The 21,357-nt window shown below is 42.4% G+C and overlaps 1 protein-coding gene and 1 long non-coding RNA gene across 2 annotated transcripts in view; both read right to left on the minus strand.

Moving 5' to 3' along the window:
• Positions 1–13,544, minus strand: part of LOC126191219 (cilia- and flagella-associated protein 91-like) — a 356,082-nt gene extending 342,538 nt beyond the window's left edge. Inside the window, exons 1-3 of the mRNA XM_049932021.1 lie at positions 13,315–13,544; positions 6,959–7,035; positions 6,309–6,433 (exon numbers count right to left, since the gene is read on the minus strand). Coding sequence (XP_049787978.1) covers positions 6,309–6,433; positions 6,959–7,035; positions 13,315–13,390 — 278 coding nt within the window. The 5' untranslated portion in view covers positions 13,391–13,544. The remainder of the gene's footprint in view (positions 1–6,308; positions 6,434–6,958; positions 7,036–13,314) is intronic.
• Positions 13,545–15,181: 1,637 nt separating this feature from the next.
• Positions 15,182–15,997, minus strand: LOC126191221 (uncharacterized). Its single transcript, XR_007538331.1, has 3 exons — positions 15,789–15,997; positions 15,525–15,635; positions 15,182–15,365 (listed from the first exon to the last, which is right to left on the minus strand). It is a non-coding gene; the product is annotated as an uncharacterized LOC126191221 (long non-coding RNA).
• Positions 15,998–21,357: the final 5,360 nt, after the last annotated feature.

The following is a 21,357-nucleotide window of genomic DNA, read 5'->3' on the forward strand; positions in this document are numbered from 1 at the left end:
CGGCAGGTCAGACTAATCGGGAGTGGGTTGCAACCTTGCAAGGCCTTACTAGGGATTGTGCTTTTGAGTGTCAATGTGGACTCCCTTATTCAGATACAATGTGCGTGATGCAATTGCACAGAACGTTTCTGATGTTCGTATAAGGGAACAGATTTTGAAACTAGTCAATCCTTCCCTTCAACAAGTGATGGACATATTGGATCGGCAGGACACACTTGACTTTGCTCAGGAATCATTTGCAACTTTGCCACCCATGTGTCAGGTTAACTGGCCCGCCGGGCAAGCTGCACAGAACAGTAAACAGCCCTCGCGCCCAGCCGCGCCGTTGCCGCCAGGCTCTCAGCCACGTGTACCGCTTCGCGTGAGAATTGCCCGTCACGCCAAGTGATTTGCTTTTACTGTAAAAAAAAAGGACATGTTCAAAGTGTTTGCCAGAAAAAGCTCCGATCGGAACCTCAAAATCATTCCAGGCCCTTTGCTTCGCGCTGGAATTGGAATCGAACCAAGGATACTCAGGCTCGCGAAACTTCGCCCATGGAAATTCATATAGTCCATTCCACTCCGCCCAGTGCCACTCTCTCTAACAGTGACTGTGTTCGTCCCACAAATAGTGTGCGTCGACATCGCCGGAACTCCCGTCAAATCGCAAGTGATTTTGTACCAGTGTCAGTTCACGTTGCACGAGACAGTCGCTCTTGTCGTCAGCAGGACAATAAACTTTTTGTGGACTTGGACATTAACGGCAAAGTTATACCATTCCAGCTCCATACCAAGGCTGCAGTTTCACTGATCGATCAAGACACTTACAAACTGCTGGGCACACCTCCGTTGCGTGCCGCAAATGTTAAGTTAACTAGCTATTCAGGTAAAGCAATCCCTGTGTTAGGACAGTGCAGCCTTCTTGCAACATACAAAGGACAAACAAAACATGTGTCATTTTACGTCCTTCGTTCTTCTTCTGCAGTGAACTTGTTTGGTTTCGATTTATTTCTGTTGTTTAACTTGTCTATAGTAAATCAGATCCTATCAGTGAACCAGACTGTGCCTTCCGACAGTGTTTCTCGTCTATGTGAAGAATTTGCAGACATTTTTGCACCGGGCCTCGGTTGCGCTAAGAACTATAAAGCACATTTGGAACTGAAAGTAAACGTGCAACCGAAATTTTTCAGAGCGTGCAATGTTCCCCACGCATTGCGTTATGAGGTCGCAAAAACATTACATGATTTGGAATAAAAAGGTGTAATTGAACGTGTGCAGGCTTCTCTCTGGGCATCACCCTTAGTCATTTTGCAAAAACCTTCTGGAAAATTTAGACTTTGTGTGGTGTGGACTTCAAGGCAACAGTGAATCCACTACTAGTGACTGCAACTTTTCCTTTACCCCACCCGGAAGATCTTTTTGACAAACTGTGCCCGGGTAAATATTTTTCGAAGTTGGACATAGCAGATGGGTACTTGCAAATACCGGTGGATGAAGAATCCCAGCGCGTTTTAGTGGTTAACACACATCTTGGTTTGTATCGATTCAAACGACTGCCATTCGGGTGTGCATCCGCCACTGCATTGTTTCAGCAATATCTACAAACTGCAGCAAACTATCTGGACGATACTGTGATCTCCGGAAAGACGGAAGAAGAACATTTAGCCAATCTCAGAACATTATTTCAGGTCTTGCGACAAAATGGTCTTCGCTTGCGGAAGGACAAATGTGTGTTTTTTGCTCATGACTTGCCCTACCTGGGACATGTGCTCAATGCCCAAGGCATACATCCCAGTCCCGAGCACCTCCGTGCCATACAAGACTTGCCTTCGACGCAGAATTTGAAGCAGCTACAGAGTATGCTGGGAAAAATTAATTATTATCACAGATATGTGCCGCATGCCTCTTCCATTTCAGCTCCGCTTCATCACTTATGCCATAAAGATGTTCCGTTCGTCTGGATGACGGACTGCGAACGCGCCTTTCACCAGTTGAAATCGGCGTTGCCATTCGATCCCCAGAAACCCCTTTTGTTGATGGTGGATGCATCGGATTTCGGGATCGGTGCTGTGCTTGCGCACAAAGATGGATCGCACGATCGCCCTATTGCCTTTGCATCCAAATTGCTCTCGTCTGCGCAAAGAAATTATTCACAGATCGAGAAAGAAGCATTGACCCTCGTATTTGGTGTTACAAAGTTTCATGATTTCTTGTATGGTCATCACTTTACCATCATCACAGACCACAAACCTTTGACATCGCTTTTTCATCCGACCAAGCCTGTACCTCCACGTACAGCGCAGAAATTCATTCGCTGATACATTCTGGAATGCTAGATGGTTGGTTGTGGCAGATTCATTCAGTAATTTTCCTTTTGTTGTCCGGATGTCTTCCACGACGTCATCTGCCACCATCCAAGCGTTATCTGCTATCTTTTGCATTGAAGGTCTTCCACAGACTATTGTTTCCGACAATGGCCCACAATTCATGTCCGCAGAATTTAAGTCATTCTGCAAGGCCAATGGTATTCAACATCTGACGTCCGCACCATTTTCGCCACAGTCAAACGGTGCCACTGAACGATTGGTCAGGACTTAGTCACAGATGTTGAAGTTGAAAGAGTCTCATTCTCGGGAGGACGCGTTTTGCTCTTTTTGTCCTTGTAAGGCTCTCAGCCCCAAGATGGTCGCTCGCCGGCTGAGTTGCTCCACGGTTGCCCTCATTGAATCTTGATGTCTTTCCTACATCCGCCGCATCAGGTTCCTGTGCAGCAGCAGATGCCTGTTTTTGCCCCAGGCGACGTTGTCTACTCCCACCACTATCGAGGTTCACGGCGTTGGCTTGAAGGGCGCAATCTTCGCTGCCTCGGCCGTGCTATGTATCTGGTTTTGGGGGCCTCTGGTGAGGTGCATCGGCATCTCAATCAGCTCCGCCTCTGTCGTCGCACGGGATCTGCCGCTCCCCATCTGCTTTCAGCGACAGTGCCATCCGGTCAGCGCCCTGGGGACCCATCTACTGGCTCGCCTCGGCCCCAGGTGTTACCAACGCTGCCTTCCATTTTGCCCCATGGCGACGCAACGCCGCCGCCTGTTCTCCCGCCGGCGACGCCCACAGTGGACGCGTCGCGGCAACCGCCGGGCGCCTCCCTGGGTCACGCGCCGCCGATCGCTTCCCGTGACCAGTTGTCTTCCAACATGGAACTCTTGCCCGCTCCGGACCCTATGTCGTCTTCGCCCGTCGGGTGCCCCGGCCCGATGGAGGTCGACCCTTCGGCCCCTCCTGTCTCTCTGCGGGCGCATACACCGCATGTTGGCGTGCACCCTGGAGCAGGTTTTCAGGCGTTTCCTAGCTCCCCGTGGTCCGAATGGCAGGGTGCGGGTGGCACAGCCTCGCCTGTTGTTAGGCTCCCCACCTCGTCGCATACGTCAACATCGGGTCCTCCCCACGGCGGGCAGAAGCCTTATAACACAACCGTACGCCGATTTGCGGGGGAGGAATGTGGTGTCACCGCCAGACACCACACTTGCTAGGTGGTAGCCTTTAAATCGGCCGCGGTCCGTTAGTATACGTCGGACCCGCGTGTCGCCACTATCAGTGATTGCAGCCCGAGCGCCGCCACACTGCAGGTCTAGAGAGACTTCCTAGCACTCGCCCCAGTTGTACAACCGACTTTGCTAGCGATGGTTCACTGACAAAATACGCTCTCATTTGCCGAGATGATAGTTAGCATAGCCTTCAGCTACGTCATTTGCTACGACCTAGCAAGGCGGCATTACCAGTTACTATAGATACTGTAAATAATGTACTGTCAAGAGCGACGTTCGCCATTAATGGATTAAAGTTAAGTATTCCACCAGCTACGTCCGTTTTTTCTAAATTCTAATTTCCTTGTCCTGTTCCAGACCTCACGCCAGCCTGCGTGAGCTAAAACGCGTGCCTTTCGGCTTCTTCTAGTAACACAGTGTTGGCTCTCCTGCCAACCACAACATATTCACTTATGCATTTCATCAGTGAAAACATTAATACAGATGCAACTGTGAATACCACCATTGCAACACAAGGAGGAAGCACGATTTCCACACTGAGCGTAAAAATTTGAAAGTAGTGCAGAAGGGTGTATAATACTCTGGTATAAAGATATTTAATGCTGTTACTCCAGAAATTAGGTGTGAAATAGGCTACAAATCTACATTTAAAGAGGTTCTGGGGCAATTTCTTTTAGCCACATCTTTTTACAGTTTGGAAGAGTTTTTGAAACACAGTGAAACACTGTAAAATGTATTATCATATAAACTGAGCATTAAGTTGTGTATTCATGTCATATGTGTAACTCTTTCAGGGTTTTCCTATTTATATTTGATTTTCTGGGTTATATGTCCTTTTATATTTAATTTTCTACATTCTACACGTTGTAATCTGTCACATTCTCATTTTCAGGATCTTGTATTATGGAACAGTTTAGTAGTTATGTAACTCTCTCAGTGTTGACCTGTTTGTATTGAATTCTCTGGGCTATAGGGCCACTTCTCATATAATTTTATGTTACACATATTGTAGTTTTTACTTGTAAAAATAGTGCATAAGTACTTGTTTATTGATAATGTAGAAATTTGACACTTACAACATCCATGTGAGATTTTCACAGTTGTATCGATGGTGTAAGAAACAAATAAGTAAAAATAAAATTAATAAATTACTGTACTCAATTAAATTTAGAGGGCATAAGCGTGAATAGCATTAAGCAGTACAGCAATAGTTTATTGTTAATGCAGGATACAGATTAAGATTCTATGATGTCTTTGTCATGAGACAAATATACCTTGCTTCATTTCACACCATTGAAGGTTTTCTTTCTTGGAGGAATCTACATAACATGATGAACAAATGAATTAATGAGTGAATGATTCATTGTATAAATGAAAGACCACACCAGCAATGTGCCAAATTTCAGGACACTGATAAGTATGTATGTATGTATGTATGTATGTATTAAACCGGGGACCTAGAAACGACAGAGGCTTCATCCTGCCGCAGCCCTCAGTGGTTCACAACCTCACAACAGGCCACAGCAGTCCACCCACACCACCGCCGCCCCACACTGAACCCAGGGTTATTGTGCAGTTTGTCCCTCAGTGGACCCCCGCCCGGGAACGTCTCATACCAGACGTACCAGATGAGTGTAACCCCAAATGTGAACGTGGTAGAATAATTTTGGTGTACGCGTATATGGAAATGGTCCTTGTGCAGCAATCACTGACACAGTGTAACTGAGGCGAAATGAAGGGAACCATCCTGCATTTGCCGAGGCGGATGGAAAACTGCCTTAAAAACCATCCACAGGCTGGCCGGCACACCAGACCTCGACACTAATCCGCCGGGCGGATTCGTGCCGGAGAATGGCATGCCTTTCTGCTTGGGAAGCAGCGTGTTAGACCACGCGGCTAGCTGGGCGGGCACACTGATAAGTACTCAGGATCACTGTGAAACATCACTTCATGCAAATACTTTCATCTTGACTCCACAGATGATAGTGATGTATACTTGCAGCATGTCTAGTACAACAGTTAAAGATGATTACAATATTTCTAAGAGTCACATGCTGAAATCTAGAACATGAGACTTGTAAGAGCAGCTCGTATCAAACTTCTTTTCTGACTGTGAAACAACACACAGGAAACTACATATTTTCAAACATCCAGAATAATACCCACCAATAAATCTGACATTAACAGAAATTTAGTGTTCATAGTCAGCTACGAAGTCACAGACTACATACATAGCATTCAAACAGTAAATGAATTTGAAGGAATCACATACAGCAACAGAAAATGAAACAACTAACCTGAAGGCTACATTTACATTTTTTGAATACTCAGTTGATTAGTAATTCGAAAAGAAAATATGAAGAGTTAAAGTAATGATATGTATTTAAGGTTTCATTGTGAAAGTATTTGAACTGTTTATGAATGTGATTCAGAATTTATGTTAACGCAGATTAAGGGAAGTAATCATTAGTGTGCAACTGTAGGATAGTTATCGAGTACAAACAGACAATAAAGCAATTGTTACATGCATTATTAACAACAGAAAACTGAAAAATTCAAATAATGGAAAATCCAGGATGGAATGTAACAGTATTATGAGAAGAATAATTGCTACTAACCATACAGTGGAGATGCTGAGTCGCACAGTCACATCAAAAAGACTGTCAAAGTCTGTGACAGTCTTTTTGTTGGGCATATCTGCAACTCAGCATCTCCGCTCCAGTGAGTGGCAACTATCCTTTTCATAATATTCAAAACTGGAAAAAGTTCGTCATTAATACATACATCTGCTTGACTGCAAAGTTTCTGTTGATATGAGCAGGTACTCGGTCTACATGTTTGAGAGACCATCTTATACGAGGATATCTTGGGTGATCACTGAACATTGATGGGTAATTTGGCTGTGGTTGCTGAAAAAGAAAAACAGTAATCCTGAGAAAATATTGTAACATAGAATGCATTGTATCATGTAATTCAGTAATTAACATCTCATGACACACACACACACACACACACACACACACACACACACACACACACACACACGCGCGCGCACACACAAACTCAGAATAATTAATCCATATGTAAAGACTGTCTGGCATACTATGGCATATTGTTGTATGTTTTAGTGAATAAAAGTCCTGCAGTGTTGCAGATGGGCTCAGGAAAATAGTAAAGGCACAGTGCCTCAGAATCGATGTGCAGGTGGTACGAGTCAATGAGCAGTGATGTGGCTACATGTGGATGATGATTAGTAGATAATGATTACACATAATTTCCTTGCTATATTTATATAAGGAGCACCAATGTTATTTTAAAAAAATTGAAGCTTATCATATTATAATATCTCTATCTCTCCTATTTTAGTATTGCCTTGTTTTCCAGATAACTCATTATTACAAAAATGGTAAGTATAATTAAAAATTATGTCTTACAAATTCAGCTTGTTCCTTTGCAGCTTTAAGAACACATCGTTGATAATCTCTTGGACTTGAAAATAGATATGTAGGATCTGAAAAGAAAAAAAATTGAAAAACAAATGAAATCTTGCTAATCGGCTCCTGTGGTTCACTGGTTGATATAACTACATATTCACTATAGCAAAAAGGCAGTTTAGCTAACAGCTGTGATGAAAAAACAAAAAAATGATAAGCAATTTGAATAAAGCTCACATTCAACAGTGTCACATATGCAGCTTCCTTCCTTTTCTTTACTTGCTCTTATGCATGGAACCAAGACTTAATGTATTTTGTCACACACCCATGTTTTTTATTGATTGATTGACTGATGAGTGAAATGTGATTTATTCATCTCACTACATACAGTTTTCATACCATTTGGTTTGTTGTACAGTGGACATGTCAATATTTACAACTAAATATTTTAGCAAGAGTAATTCAAAGATCTTTTGTCATTTTAAATATATTTTTGTGGTGCCATTTTAAATATATTTCCATGATACAATGTTAAACTGTCATCCATAAATTCCTCAACAGAATAATAACATTTTTCTACTAGAACAGGATAAAGCAGTCTTTTCAGGGAACCAAGCTCCATGTTAAATACATTCCTGCCTTATAATTTATTGTAGGTTTTTAAGCAATATTCTATACTGTTTGGGCACTGAGTTTTAAACAGTGTGCAGGAGGTTGAAAATTATCTCTGTGATGTGTGCTCTCATTGTACTGGAAAGTCTCAAGTGTATTTTATTTTTATATGTATATCAATATTGAGAACCCACAGATATATATTATTACTTATAATTTTTTACAGTTGTATAGCTTGTGACTATACCATTTCAGAAGAAAATATGGTCTTCATGGCAATTTTGTTATAACACCACAAGTTACTGTTAAAACACGCAGTATAATGCATCAGAATAAGAAATTTTCTTTCTTAGATTACTTCTCACTAACTTCAACATTACCACTGCTGGTAATGCTGCCATTAATAGGTGAAAATCCAATCTGAGACTCATTATACTCATAGCCAGCAATGATTTAGGCCTAACCATAGTCAATCATTCTCTGTTCTCTACAATCAATAGATAAGTTTATACAATGTTGTCACTTGTATTACACATCCACCTGTAATACAGGCAATAATGAGTCAATATACAAGCTTACTATGAGATCACTGATCATATTTTCTGTATGTCTCCAAGGCACGGGAATCCCACATCAGGACTAAGCAAGAGTGTTGGTCAAAGTAGTCTAGCAATTAGCACTTAATAGTGCACCCATTCAACAGAGAAATAAAAAGAAAAAACAAATAAATGAAGAAAAACCAAGATGAATGTCTGTTAGCACTGTACTATAGCATACATGTAAAAGGTAATGTTGCACAGGGATAGACCATACGGTAACTCTGCATTAGCTATTTTTTAAACACTCTAGAAGAGAAAAGCTGCAAGCACTTCATTTTAGTTTCCTTTAAATGGCTTGATTACATATCTAGCATCATTTCACAATTTTACCAATTTGAGTAAAGTACAGCCATCTTCAGTTCTGTAATTCAATAAGTTACATTTCAAGCACTAGATACTCCAGGTAGGAATATCAACAATGTAGGATAAAATAGATTGCTACTTACCATAAAGATAACATGCTAAGATACAGACAGGCACGATTAAAAGACACTCAAACATACACTTTCAGCCACAGCCTTTGTCGGAAAAAGGGAAGCACAAATCATTCTTTACACAATCATGCACACCTCACACACACATGACCACCAACTCCCAAAGATGAGGCCAGAAAGCAACTATTACGTGGGACAGAAGTGGCAATCTGGAGGGGGAAGGAAAGGGATTGCAATGTACGGGTGGGAGAAGGAGGAGCGCTGTCTGGTAGAGTGTGCAGGGCTTAGAATGCCAACAGGCACATCATCAGGAGGTTGGGGGCAGGGAGGTGTGGAAAAATTAGGAGCAGGGAAAGATGGGCAGGTGTATTGGCAGAGGGTGGCAAACAAAGAGGGTGGGAGATGAGAAGGGGGAAGAGGTGATAGGACAGAGGGAGTGAAAACTTTTGGGTGGAGGGTGTAGGGACAGTGTGTTACCATAGGTTGCAGCTGGGATAATTACAGGAGCGGAGACTGTGTTATAAATAAGGATAACTGTGACCTGCGAAGTTCAGAAAAGTTGATGGGGGAGTGGAGAATCCAGATGGCTTGGGCAGTGAAGCAGCCATTGAAATCAATCATGTTAAGTTCAGCTGCACGTTGTCCCACAGGGTGGTCTACTTTGCTCTTGGCCACAGTTTGGCAGTGGCCATTCATCCTAGTGGACAGCTGGTTCATAGTCATATCAATATAAATAGCTGTCCAATGGTTGCAGCAAAGCTGGAAATTGACGTGGTTCCTTTCACAGGTGGCCCAACCCCTAATGGGGTAGGGTAAAGCTGTGACAGGACTGGAATAGGAAGTGCTGTGTGGGTGGACTGGGCAGGTCTTGCACCTGGGTCTTCCACAGGGATACAATCCTTCAGGTAAGGGGCTGGGAGTGACACAGAGATGGACTAGTATGTGGTGGGTGTTGGGTGAGCACCTGAACACCACTTTAGGATGAGTGGGAAGGATCTCAAGTAGGATGCCCCACATTTCAGGGCATGATGATACGTAATCAAAGTCCTAGTGAAGGATTTGGTTCACTTGTTCCAATCGGGGACGGTACTGTGTTATGAAGGGGGCACTCATTTGTGGCTGGTTCTTGGGACTGGTTGGGGGATAGGGGTTGTGAGGGAAAATGGCAGGGGAGATCTTTTTGCAGACTAGATCTGGGGCGGAGGGGAGGTCCCAGTGAGACCAATCCTACCCCCTGGGTGGCCATGCTTATGGGAGGGATTTTTTGGTGTGAAAGGGATGACACCTGTCAAAATACAGATAGTGTTGATGGTTGGTGTGTTTAATGTGGATAGAGGTGTGGCTGGTTGAGGAGGACCAGGTGAAGCAGATGTGAGAGAAGGTGTTAAGGTTGTGAAGGAATGAAAAAAGGGTGTCTTGGTCCCAAGTCCAGATATTAAGATATCATCACTGAACCTGAACCAGACTAGGTGTTTGGTGTCTTGAGAGGCTAAGAAGGTCTCCCCTAGATGGCATAGGGCAGTACCATGCAGGTGTCCATGGCTGTGCCGTGAATTTGTTTGTGTATCTTCCCTTCAAAGGAGAGGTAGCTGTGGGTTAGGATAAAATTAGTAAGGTATAAGAAGAACGAGGTAGTGGGTTTGGATTCTGAAAGATGTTGGGAAAGGTAGTGTTCAATAGCGGTCATGTCACGGGCATGTTGGTGTAGAGGGAGGTGGCATCAACAGTGATGTGTAGGGATCCCGGAAATAAAGGGGTGGGGATGGTCGCGTGTTGGTGAAGGAAGTGGTTGGTATTTTGATGTGGGAGGCTAGATCACAGGCAATTGGTTGGAGGTGTTCATCAGCAATGGCCAAAATTCTTTCAGTGGGGGCACAATAACCAGCCACAATGGGGCGTCAGAGATTGTTGGGTTTGTGGATTTTTGGGAGTTTATGGAAGGTGGGTGTGCAGGGTGTAATATGGATGAGAAGGGAAATGGATTCAGGGAAGAGGTTCTGGGAAGGGCCTAAGGCTTTAAGCAGGGAATTGAGGTTATATTGGACTTCTGGGATGGGATCACTATGGAACAGTTTGTTGGTGAAGGAGGCAGATAATTGGCAGAGGTCTTCTGCCAGGTACTCACTGCATTTCACAATAACAGAGGTGGAACCTTTGTCTGCAGGCTGAGTGATTAGGTCAGGATTAGTTTTGAGGTTGTATAAGGCTCTTCTTTCTTCTGCTGAAAGATCGGTGTTCTGAGGAAGGAACCTGGGGAAGGATGGTGAAACACTTCTTTGCTGTCAATCCTTCCACCAGAAGCCAGCCTAATTACAACATCGAACCTGCCTCTTCCAGCTCATTCCTCTATCCAACCATGATCCACCCCTCCTCCCACCAAACTACCTGCTGGTCAACTTCCAGGAATTCCTTACCTCCAACTTGGCCTCCCAGGTCCCTTCCTCAGAACACCAACCTTTCAGCAGAAGAAAGAACAGCCATGCACAACCTCAAAACTAATCCTGACCTAATCTTCGTACCTGCAGACGAATGTTCCACCACTGTTGGTATGAATTGCAGTGACTACCTAGCAAAAGGCCTCCACCAATTATCTGACTCCTCCACCCATAAACTGTGCCATAGCAATCCCATCCCAGAAGTCCAATACATCCTCCAGTCCCTGCTTAAAGCCTTATGCCCTTCCCAGAACCTTTCCCCTGAATCCATTTCCTTCTCATCCCCATAACATCCTGCACATGAAGTAATGATATGAAGTACTGAAAATCACTTTTTGTTGCCCTGGAAGCTGTTAGATAGGCAGCCAGTGAATGGGACCAGGTGACCATTTTAGCGATTTATTGATATAGATATAATAAAAAATATCAAGTCTTTTTTTATCTACCGATATGTGTTTGCTACATTTTTCACTATTGACAAACAGCTGCCAGTCTTTGCAGCAAGTTTTGATCATCTGCCTATCTCCCTACATTTTGCAACAAATTTCTCTATGTTCAATCACTCTGTCCATGATCAGACTCTCAGAGAGATGCTTATGTTATCCAGGAGGCCTCAAACATGTACATGTATAGGGAATAATACTGGCCCTATCACACTTGATGTTAAGTGAAAGTTGAGTTCCAACCTTCTCTTCTAACATACTTTCTTAACTGTATGCCACATGCTACTTTCATTTCTGGTGCATTCTCCCCACTGAAAACAATGCTCTCAGTTCTGTTTGCTAGAAGATTCACAGCCTAAATACATTCCAAGTTCCAAACACATTCCAAATCTGATGATATATAGGCATATATTTTGGTTGAGCGTGTAGCAGAGCTGTGCCTGTGTGATGATTGAAAAAGGAACTGTAATGAGATCTTCTTCAGTGAAACATCACTCTTCATCACATTAATTTTTAGTGTCAGTGTGATCAATAGGCCACTGTTTGGATGAGATCTGCTGACTTATGTAGCACCACAGATTCTTTTGAGTTTCTGTCAAGTAAAGGTGTCTGCTAAAGATATGTACTGGACCCTCCTCCCCACCTCCCTGAAACCCTGCTTGTGAAGAGTGACTGATGTGTAGTGCAGCTTGAGGTCTAGGTTAGGCTGGAAGTGACAGAATGGTTGTAAATTGGATAAATCAACGAATGTCAAAGCAAAAACTCTCGCTGTTGTATCAATTTGACTAATAGCAAAGTCTAATGTTTACTTACATGCACAATGAATGTCCAATATGTAGCTTTTATCAAAGGTGTCGTCAAGCCAAATTATTTGAACACAGTAATTCTTTGCTAGGTACTGTTCCATTACCCAAATCAGCTACTAGGGGATCACACTTACTGTGGTATTAAAATCATGTATTGCTTTGCCAGTTGTCACATACTCACAGTACAGCCGGGAGAGACATCACACTAATTAACAAACATAACATACAAAGGTTCAATAACATTCAGAAAGCTTTGTATTCTATGTTGGAAACATTGCCTATGAGGTACTTCACACTTACAGACTGGGGCAAACATTATAAGTTATGGCACTACCATTTCATCCACTTACTTTCATAATTTTATATTATACTTTTAATAATAGTCTCATTGTGGTGGAAAGTTAGTTTCCATTATGGGATCCCACATATGTATTAATCAGTTTTACATGTACTGAGCTTGATTCTTTCTATTCATCGCAATACACAATAGGCCTACATGTTTTTCGTCACCTTACAACATGTAACATTAATTTTCCTGGTGAGGACGAGCAGCATTTGTGCCACAAATCAGCATTCCCCTTTGTTCGGACCTTTGTCCTCCTCATAAATTTCCTTTCTCTGTGCTGTAATTAAATATGGCTGTGTTCACTTTGTAGTTGCAAACATAAGTTTTTATCTTGAAATATGTGTGTTTATGACAAATATGATTTTAAGTATATTGTAATCCGTCTATATCATGTGTTAGATATTAAGTCGTGTTACATAATCGAGAAACGCATTGTTCCTAAGAGCACGGTTCACTATAATTTTCAAATGTGTAACGACTGTCTGATGGTTCTCTTATCTTGGCATTTCTACAGGTAAATGTCATCGACACCTTGTCAATGTACGACGTTTGAAACGCGAAATGATTGCAAATGAAAAGGTAACTTGTTGTCATTTCCGAATTTTGATGATCGAATCCCATGCTTGTCGCCTCCTTCAATCTAAGGCTATTTTTTGTAATTTAACTACAATTAATATTTACCGTAAATGTAATCATTTGGTCTTGAAGGTCGGTATTTTGCTGGCTTTCTGAGCATGTGTTCTACATGACTCTGCATATTAACTTGCGTTTGACAAACTGTTTTGAATCTGAAACGGTGAAAATTGTATGTTTACTATGCACAAAATAATAACGATTAGGCCAATTACACAATGAAATAACCGCAATAATAAAATCGCCTGTTGCAACGCAAACGTATCCCATGGAAACTACAATAGTAGTGGTGGGCAGGAAATCGCGTATCTGTTAGAAATCACAGTGACTGAGAAGTCACAGATATCACAGTAGCAACTTTACAGAATCTAACTGCGATTTCAGTCACAGTTAGCAGTCGCAAGTAGTATTTCATATTCAAAGACGTGAGCCATCTATTGCTCGAATTTAGCACTGCTTTCTGCGATTTCAGTGACAAGTCGCAACTAAGAGTCGCAAGTAGCAACCAAAAAGCGCGGTTAACAGTGACATCTGTTGGCCAAAGTTCGTACTACGTCCATCTCTTCGATACGGTATCGGGTCTAACTGCGATTTCCGTGACAAATCGCAACTAAGAGTCGCAAGTAGCAACTAGAAAGCGCGGTTAACAGTGCCATCTATTGGCCAAAGTTCGTACTACGTCCATCTCTGCTATGCGGTATCAAGTCTAACTGCGATTTCCGTGACAAGTCGCAACTAAGAGTCACAAGTAGCAACTAAAAAGCGCAGTTAGCACTGCCATCTGTTGAGCAAAGTTCATACTACGCTATTCGCTACCGAGTCAAACTGCGATTTCTGTGACAAATCGCAACTAAGAGTCGCAAGTAGCAACTAAAAAGCGCAGTTAACATACTTTTCCTAGTGTCATCTGTTGACCGACGTACGTACTTCGTTATCAGAGCCTTGTGCCTCACGAGTTCGATGTGCTGTGTGTGCATATGAAGGGCTTATTTCAATAGTGGTACAAGTCCATTTTTGTTCATTTTGAGATACAGAGTCGTAAAGTTAAATGAGCGCTGACAAATCTGCATTTGAGATACCAGAAATATTCAAGCATATGGCTTCTTGCTAGAGATGAACCTTTATTTATGTTTGTTTGGATCACTAATTTCAGACGCATAAGACAGAAAAGTGGAGGTGATGGACTTGTACCACTATTGAAATAAGCCCTTCATATTATATGACGACATGCACATTCAGCATCAGTTATGGTTGGTCAAATACTGCTGTGACTCTGAATGTATTTTATTAATAAGAAACAACATTGCCTTTTTCTCCTGAAAATATCCAGTAACGTAACAAATGTGCTTGATTCTGCTTCCAATATGACAGTTTTGGTTAATACTCCACATGCCTACAGGACTTAGTAGTGTTAACACAGCAGAACTCAGACATCTGTATAAGTGTAGAGAAATGGAAACAGTCATATGAATGCCTCACTTTTGTTCTGACACAGTTCAAGACTCAGGAGAAAAGTTTTACACCTGGTGTTCTACATGGCAACTTCACACACAAGAACTTTTTGCCGACACTACTACCACCTACATAAGTAAGCTTTTCCTGTGTTACTTTCAAGTAATGCACTTAAGCTATTCCTGATTTAACTGGAAGATCTGTACTTCCCACTTTCATATCAACAGCCTCAAAATGCATATTGTAGACTTCGGGATAAGTTACAGGTCAGTGTCACACCAAGATTGTGGTGAAAGCGGGGGGGGGGGGGGGGGGGGGGGGGGGGGGGAGGGGGGGCATGTCACTCTCCAACAAGTGTTTACCAATAAGTAAGTGGCGGAAAATTATGGGTATAGGGCGGCTTAAACATGTGGAAAATGAGATTTTTATTATTCACTCACTGTATTTGACATTTCTTATTCCTTTAAAATCGCACAACAACTTCAATAAAACACAGTTTAATCATTCACACACTTATTTCACAATTATTTCACTTTTAAACTGCAAATCCTCTAAGAACTGTCTTGAATCTTCACTAGTCTCTCTCAAAAACAGCCTTGATGTGGATAGATACGTACAGCAACCAGTAATCAGAGTCAGAACTGTGTCTGCAAAAACACAAGGATTATTAATCAATTTTTGCTGTCATTAATTACTAGCAATATAATTGACAGAGTAGATTGCTAATATTTGCTATAATGAATATCACATTTGCAAGAACGATCACACTGAAGTAATTAAGTCCATCGAAACGCTTAGAAACTAACCTCTCGTCTGACGAAAACGGTCTAAAGACACAGTGGCAATTTCTTCAGATCTGTTGACAATGATATTTTGAGTTATCACTTTACTGAGTGACTGAAATGTAGTTCAGGTACCTGTGAACATAACAATATGTTACAATTCATTTTCTAAATACGAACTATTACGGTACTGTACGTCTACTTACATATTAATTACACTATTAATATTGTCACAGTTGTTTCTTTAATACAAAATTAAAGCCAACGGAAGAAAAACGTAAAACATACTTGCCAAAGACAGGTTTGTTGAGATGCAATTTTCTGTGTTGACAGATGTAACTTTCTCATACGGTGGTAAGTCGCAGAAATCGCAGGAATCACAGAAATCGCAGAAGTAGCAGAAGTCACAGAAATCGCAGAAGTAGCAGAAGTCACAGAAATCGCAGAAATCGCAGAAGTAGCAGAAGTCACAGAAATCGCAGAAGTAGCAGAAATCACGGAAGTAGCAGAAATAGCAGTGGCGGAGGGATACACGACCTATGTTCCTTAACTGCGACTCTTAACTGCGACAAATCACAGTTAAGAATCACAGATACTCAAAAGTAGCATTCACAGAAATCACTGATATCGGAAAATCGCAGTTTAGCCCATCACTATACAATAGGATCTCTGACTCAATACAGGAGTGGGGAACGTTTAAGTTCACCGCGGTTATACGTCTTCGGTCGTCACCATGACGTATCTTGCCCATGTTCGACCTTTCAGGAATCTTTCGACTTTCATGGCCGTATCGAGTCTAAGGCCTGAAAGCAGTATGCCTCGCATGGCAAGAATCTCACATCTGGTATACTTGCTGCCGTAACTAAATGATTCTTAGAAATAATGTTCTGGTTGCTGCTTTCAATACCTAATTACTTCAAAGCACAAAATAAATCTGTGGCTAACTAAGCTTTGCCCATTTCAGAAATGCTGCCATGCGTAATCATCTTTAATGCCCTTGTACGCGGTTCAATTGGTGACCTCTTAGCAACGGATGCACCTCGCGACGTAGAAACATTCACAGCTGTTGTGCCCATTGAAAACAAGTTTCCACTAAGTTCAACTGTACGCTGTGAAAGATTAATTTTGGCATGGTGTTTATCGAGGAAGTCCAGACCGAGAATCACAGAATACCCTTGTCCCACAGTTGGCAACACTTCCATTTGCTCTCCGAACTCTACATTTCCAATCTTAAAAATGAGCTGTGTTGTACCTAATGATTGCAACTCATTATTCCCTACTCCACGTAATCTATACCTAGGAGTACCTAGTCTTCTCCTACCCACGAGGTCTAGACTAGCAACAGATACATGCGCTCTTGTATCAATCAAAAACTTACATCTGTTATTCCTTACAACACCCATCAAGCAACAATCCGTCTCTGTACTAGTTTTCACCGTACTTCTGCTTACCAGGAATGTCTTCCGACGGACGAAACACTCCCGTTCCCGTTTAACGCTTTTTCCTGTTTATTCCTGTTACCATTCTGCTTACTACAAAACTCATTCGCCTTGTGACCGTAGCTTTTACAAGCATAGCACTGCGGCTGTCTGCATTGAGCCTTCACGTGACCTTTCCTTCCACAACGGTAACAATTCCTCTCCGACGCAAAGATGCGTTTATCATTGCGAACCCTTTTTGAAATGTCTATGTCCTGCAGATGCGTTGCAATACGCAGTGCTGCAGCTAAATCCCCAGGATTCTCCATCCTAACCCTACGAGAAAATTCTGCAGTAACTCCCCTGAGGAATACATCGAGGGCTCTGTTTTCTGCCTCTCATAGTAATACACGATCCGCATCAGGATTACCCGACAATTCATAGGTCTGCGAATTAATTTTCCGTATCATATCTGAAAAAGACTCCACTGTCTCATTGACCTTCTGTGTCAAATTAGCTAACTTCTCCCTAAAAAATCTTGCACTATTCTACTTACGATATCTTTGTCGTAACCCATCTGCCAATTCTTCAAACGTGCTCGCCTTACTAAGCGTCTCATGGTACATCACGAACGTCTTGGCTTCCCCTGCAAGTCGCAAATTTGCCATACGTAACGTAGTTACGTCCGACCAATTGCTCATTGCAGCTGTTGCCAATACATCGTTAATGAACGCTGTGACATCCTCCGTTGTTTTACCCGAGAAAGGCGTGATCAGGTTAGCTACTGAAGGATTTATTACAAGGTTGGACATTGCTACTGACTTGCACTCACTTGAACCCGTTTGCGACTCTTGCGCCGAACGCAAGGTCTCCATTTGCGTCATTAATTCTACATGATATAACTTACGCTGCGCATTCTCTTCTAAAAATTTTGAGACTTGCTCCGTCAGAACAGCTATACTCACTTCAGTACTAGCGGATCTTGTTTCCGGCATGATTTGTGCAAATTACCAACAACTTACTCTATAATGAATTTACTCCTCAGAACAATAAACACACTAGCTACTCAACTCCTTTGTCACAGTTGAACACTACACACAATAAGACAAACAAGACTCACAATGCACAACTAAACAAAATTAATCATTCCGCCTTATTATTGCCCAGCGACACTCTCTGCAATTGTGCGCTGCATGACCAAACCGTTTACAAATTGAACATTCTACTGGTACAAACTTCGTGCATGGCTTTCATGCTCCATTAAATTACACACAGTACATCTGACTGGTACCAAGTACGTTTCCCAACTGTTTCCCTTAAACTCAGATAAATCTGCTGTTTCCGCAGGTCTCACAAAGTGCGCTCCCAACAAAGAACGTGCATCCATAGTTATTAACAAAGATCGCCTTGTGCACTTACCACTACACCAAATCTGTAGGCAGTGGGTGCGAGGACTTCTGACACCAAACTGTAGGCAGTGGGCGCAAGGACTTCTGACACCAAATCGGTAGGCAGTGGGCGCGACCACTTCTGACACCAAATCTGTAGGCGCCTCGGTGGTCCCGGTCGCCTACAGTGGACTGGATGGCCGAGCGGTGACCTCTCCAGTTGTCAGGATGCTAGGAAATGGCTGTAGAAGCGTCAGAAACGCCAAAGAAAAATTATTAATTCATAACACCTTTATTCCTGCCGAGTACAATGTGGCTTGGTGATATCAACGACCTTCCCCGAGTCCTTGCTGACTCGTAGCGATGACACCAGATCCGGGCCGCACCACTCTTGCTAGCGCAGTGCCGCGTGCTGTGATGTAGCGGAGGAATGCCCTTACTTCGGCCGCGCGTGGATGACGGCGCCCGGCTGGCCAGCCGGCTTGTGGCGGACACCAGGCTGCTGCGTGTAGAGGCTCTGGGTTGGAGTCCCCGGCGCTGTTGGCACGAGAGGCGTTCTCATAGTGCGGACTGTACTCTATCCCACGCCGTCTTCTTCCCTGCTCCTCCTGGTGGCTCGTCCGCGATGGACGGGCGGAACGGGCTGCAGTCCCTCAGCGTCGTTGGCTCACCCGGTTGTGACGGCGGATGCACAGGGCCTAGGCCCCGCACGATCTCGATGACGGCTCACTGATGGGGTCAGCATTGGCGGCGAGCGAGTCTGCCGCGATGTCTGCTAATTCTGGGTTGATGATTGACAGCGGCAGCAGAGAGGACCAGAGCTAGTACTGCCCCCTCACGTCTGCTGCTGGATGGGCCGCCCTTACTGCAACATCCCCTTAATAAAGATTAACATGTCGATCACCGAGCTGAGCGCTACGCAGCGACCCAGTACACATTTAACTGCAAGTCTAACTGCGAGTGCGAGTCCGAGTGCCTTGCTGCTATCAAAGCTGGCGTATTTAAACAAAGCACGGGCGACATCCTGACGTCATGCTCATTTGTAATGAACGCATTCGTTCCACTTATACTGCTGATCCATCTGTCACACTCGCCCCTTAGGTGTTCTTGCGACAGAGTTACGTGTTGTTGTGGCAGACTTAAGTGAAGTTGTGAAATGCAGTACAGCTGACGCTATACCTCTGTCTTGCACTCTACGAAAGTGCCCATCTAACACAAACCCGCATGCTAAGCAGTTCTCTCTCGCCTGTTGTGTGTAACCAGGCCATTGCCGCTGCGTGACGACACATTCCGATATGTGTGCAATCCACCTACCTGCCTCTGGCTCTTGGCATAGGCAACGAAACTTTGACAATATTCCACGTTTCCAACTCTTTACTATTCCACGACACTACAGTATTTAACTACTGTGGGCTACAAGAGGGAAAATATTAAGTTTTAAATAAGTCTTTAGGGCTTTCTAAACCACATCCAACATATTATGGAAAAGCTTTGAAACTATACTTTAGGCCTAAATGTTGGAAAGATGTGAGATATCCAAGTATCACTTGCAGTTAAGCCAGGACAGCATCTTCAGTGCATTGGATTTCTTAACAGAGCTCAAATCACAGCTCTACAACTACTAGAAATTAGCTTTCGTTACCCAAAAGTGTTTCATGTATGCAGGAATGTCGCCAGCCCGACAACTAGGGGGTAGGCAGCAGGTGAGTGGATCGGATATATATATATTAATGTGTGTTACAACAAAAAGTAGTCACAGGAATAAAAATTTAAAAAACCAAATAAAATTTATTGCAACACAGACTTTGGGTCACTTTTTTTCTCTTGCTTTAAAACATTTATTAATTTTCGTCATGGTATCTTAAAATAAGCTTTATCTGCATTTTTATTAATCCACTTAATATCACGCTGCAGTACTACTGTACAGGGAATATTTTTCCCATGTCAGAGAAGATGTTTCCCAACTGTTTTAAGATATCAGCAACAATTACTTTCGTTGAATGCTGTTTATTGAGACACAGTATGAACTACCTTTCATTTCAGTTTTTTATTTTTAAAGTTGCAGGTAGATTTCACAAGATTTTGTTATTTTTTCCACTGCCGTGAAATATAATCCAAACAAAAAAACAGTTTAAGACAGCGCAAGCACAGCAGGCATTAGGGGGGGAAGGAGGGTAAGTGGGGCAAAAGTACCATTGGCGCGGTGTATAGGTACATAAGGAAAAGCCCCAACAAGCTATGACAAAAATTTAAAACCAATGATAATAATTACTAGCATTGCTGCTGTAAGCGCCGATAAAGATATATTTTGCTATGCCGGAAGGTGGATAACAAATGATAAAAAATTCCATTCAATTTTTTTGTCATTGCAGAGACTCTGTCTTTAGTTCTCTAGTGGAGAAGACGTATTTTTTGTATGATGTGTGTGGTAGCCATTGGTGTTGTCTGAATAATAATTATTATTTGTGCAAAACCACGAAAGTTTTCCTTTCTTCCGCACATCATCTCAATATCAGTGGCCTGCATCGGAAGAAGAAGCCCGATCAAGAACTAATGTTAAACACACAGTCAAGAGACAATTACTCATGGCGGAAAAAGATGAATATAACCAAGGACACCAGAAGTAAATTCACAATGCGACTGGCACACACTTTATGAGATTTATAAATTAAAAACGAAAGACAATTTATTTACTGAAAAACTTATAAAAACCAAATACGCCAATAATACAAGCAATTTGTTTAGTTGTATATATATATATATATATATATATATATATATATATATATATATATATATACACACAAGAAATGGAAGTTTAGTATCTGTACTATGATTTTGAACTGAAGTCTAGGGGAAGAGGCCCTGACTGAACCTGCTGGATTGTCTAAAAAACACATATACATACATAACTCGTGATTAAACTGATGGAAAATACTACTGAATTTATGTAAACTGTGAGCATTAAAAACTTTCTTAAAAATGACATTGTTTGATTTGTTGCATTTAACTTACTGCCTTTACCCAAACGACCAAAGTTTAAAACGAAAA

This window comes from Schistocerca cancellata, chromosome 6, assembly GCF_023864275.1.
Source record: "Schistocerca cancellata isolate TAMUIC-IGC-003103 chromosome 6, iqSchCanc2.1, whole genome shotgun sequence".
In the NCBI taxonomy this organism is placed as follows: Eukaryota; Metazoa; Arthropoda; class Insecta; order Orthoptera; family Acrididae; genus Schistocerca; species Schistocerca cancellata.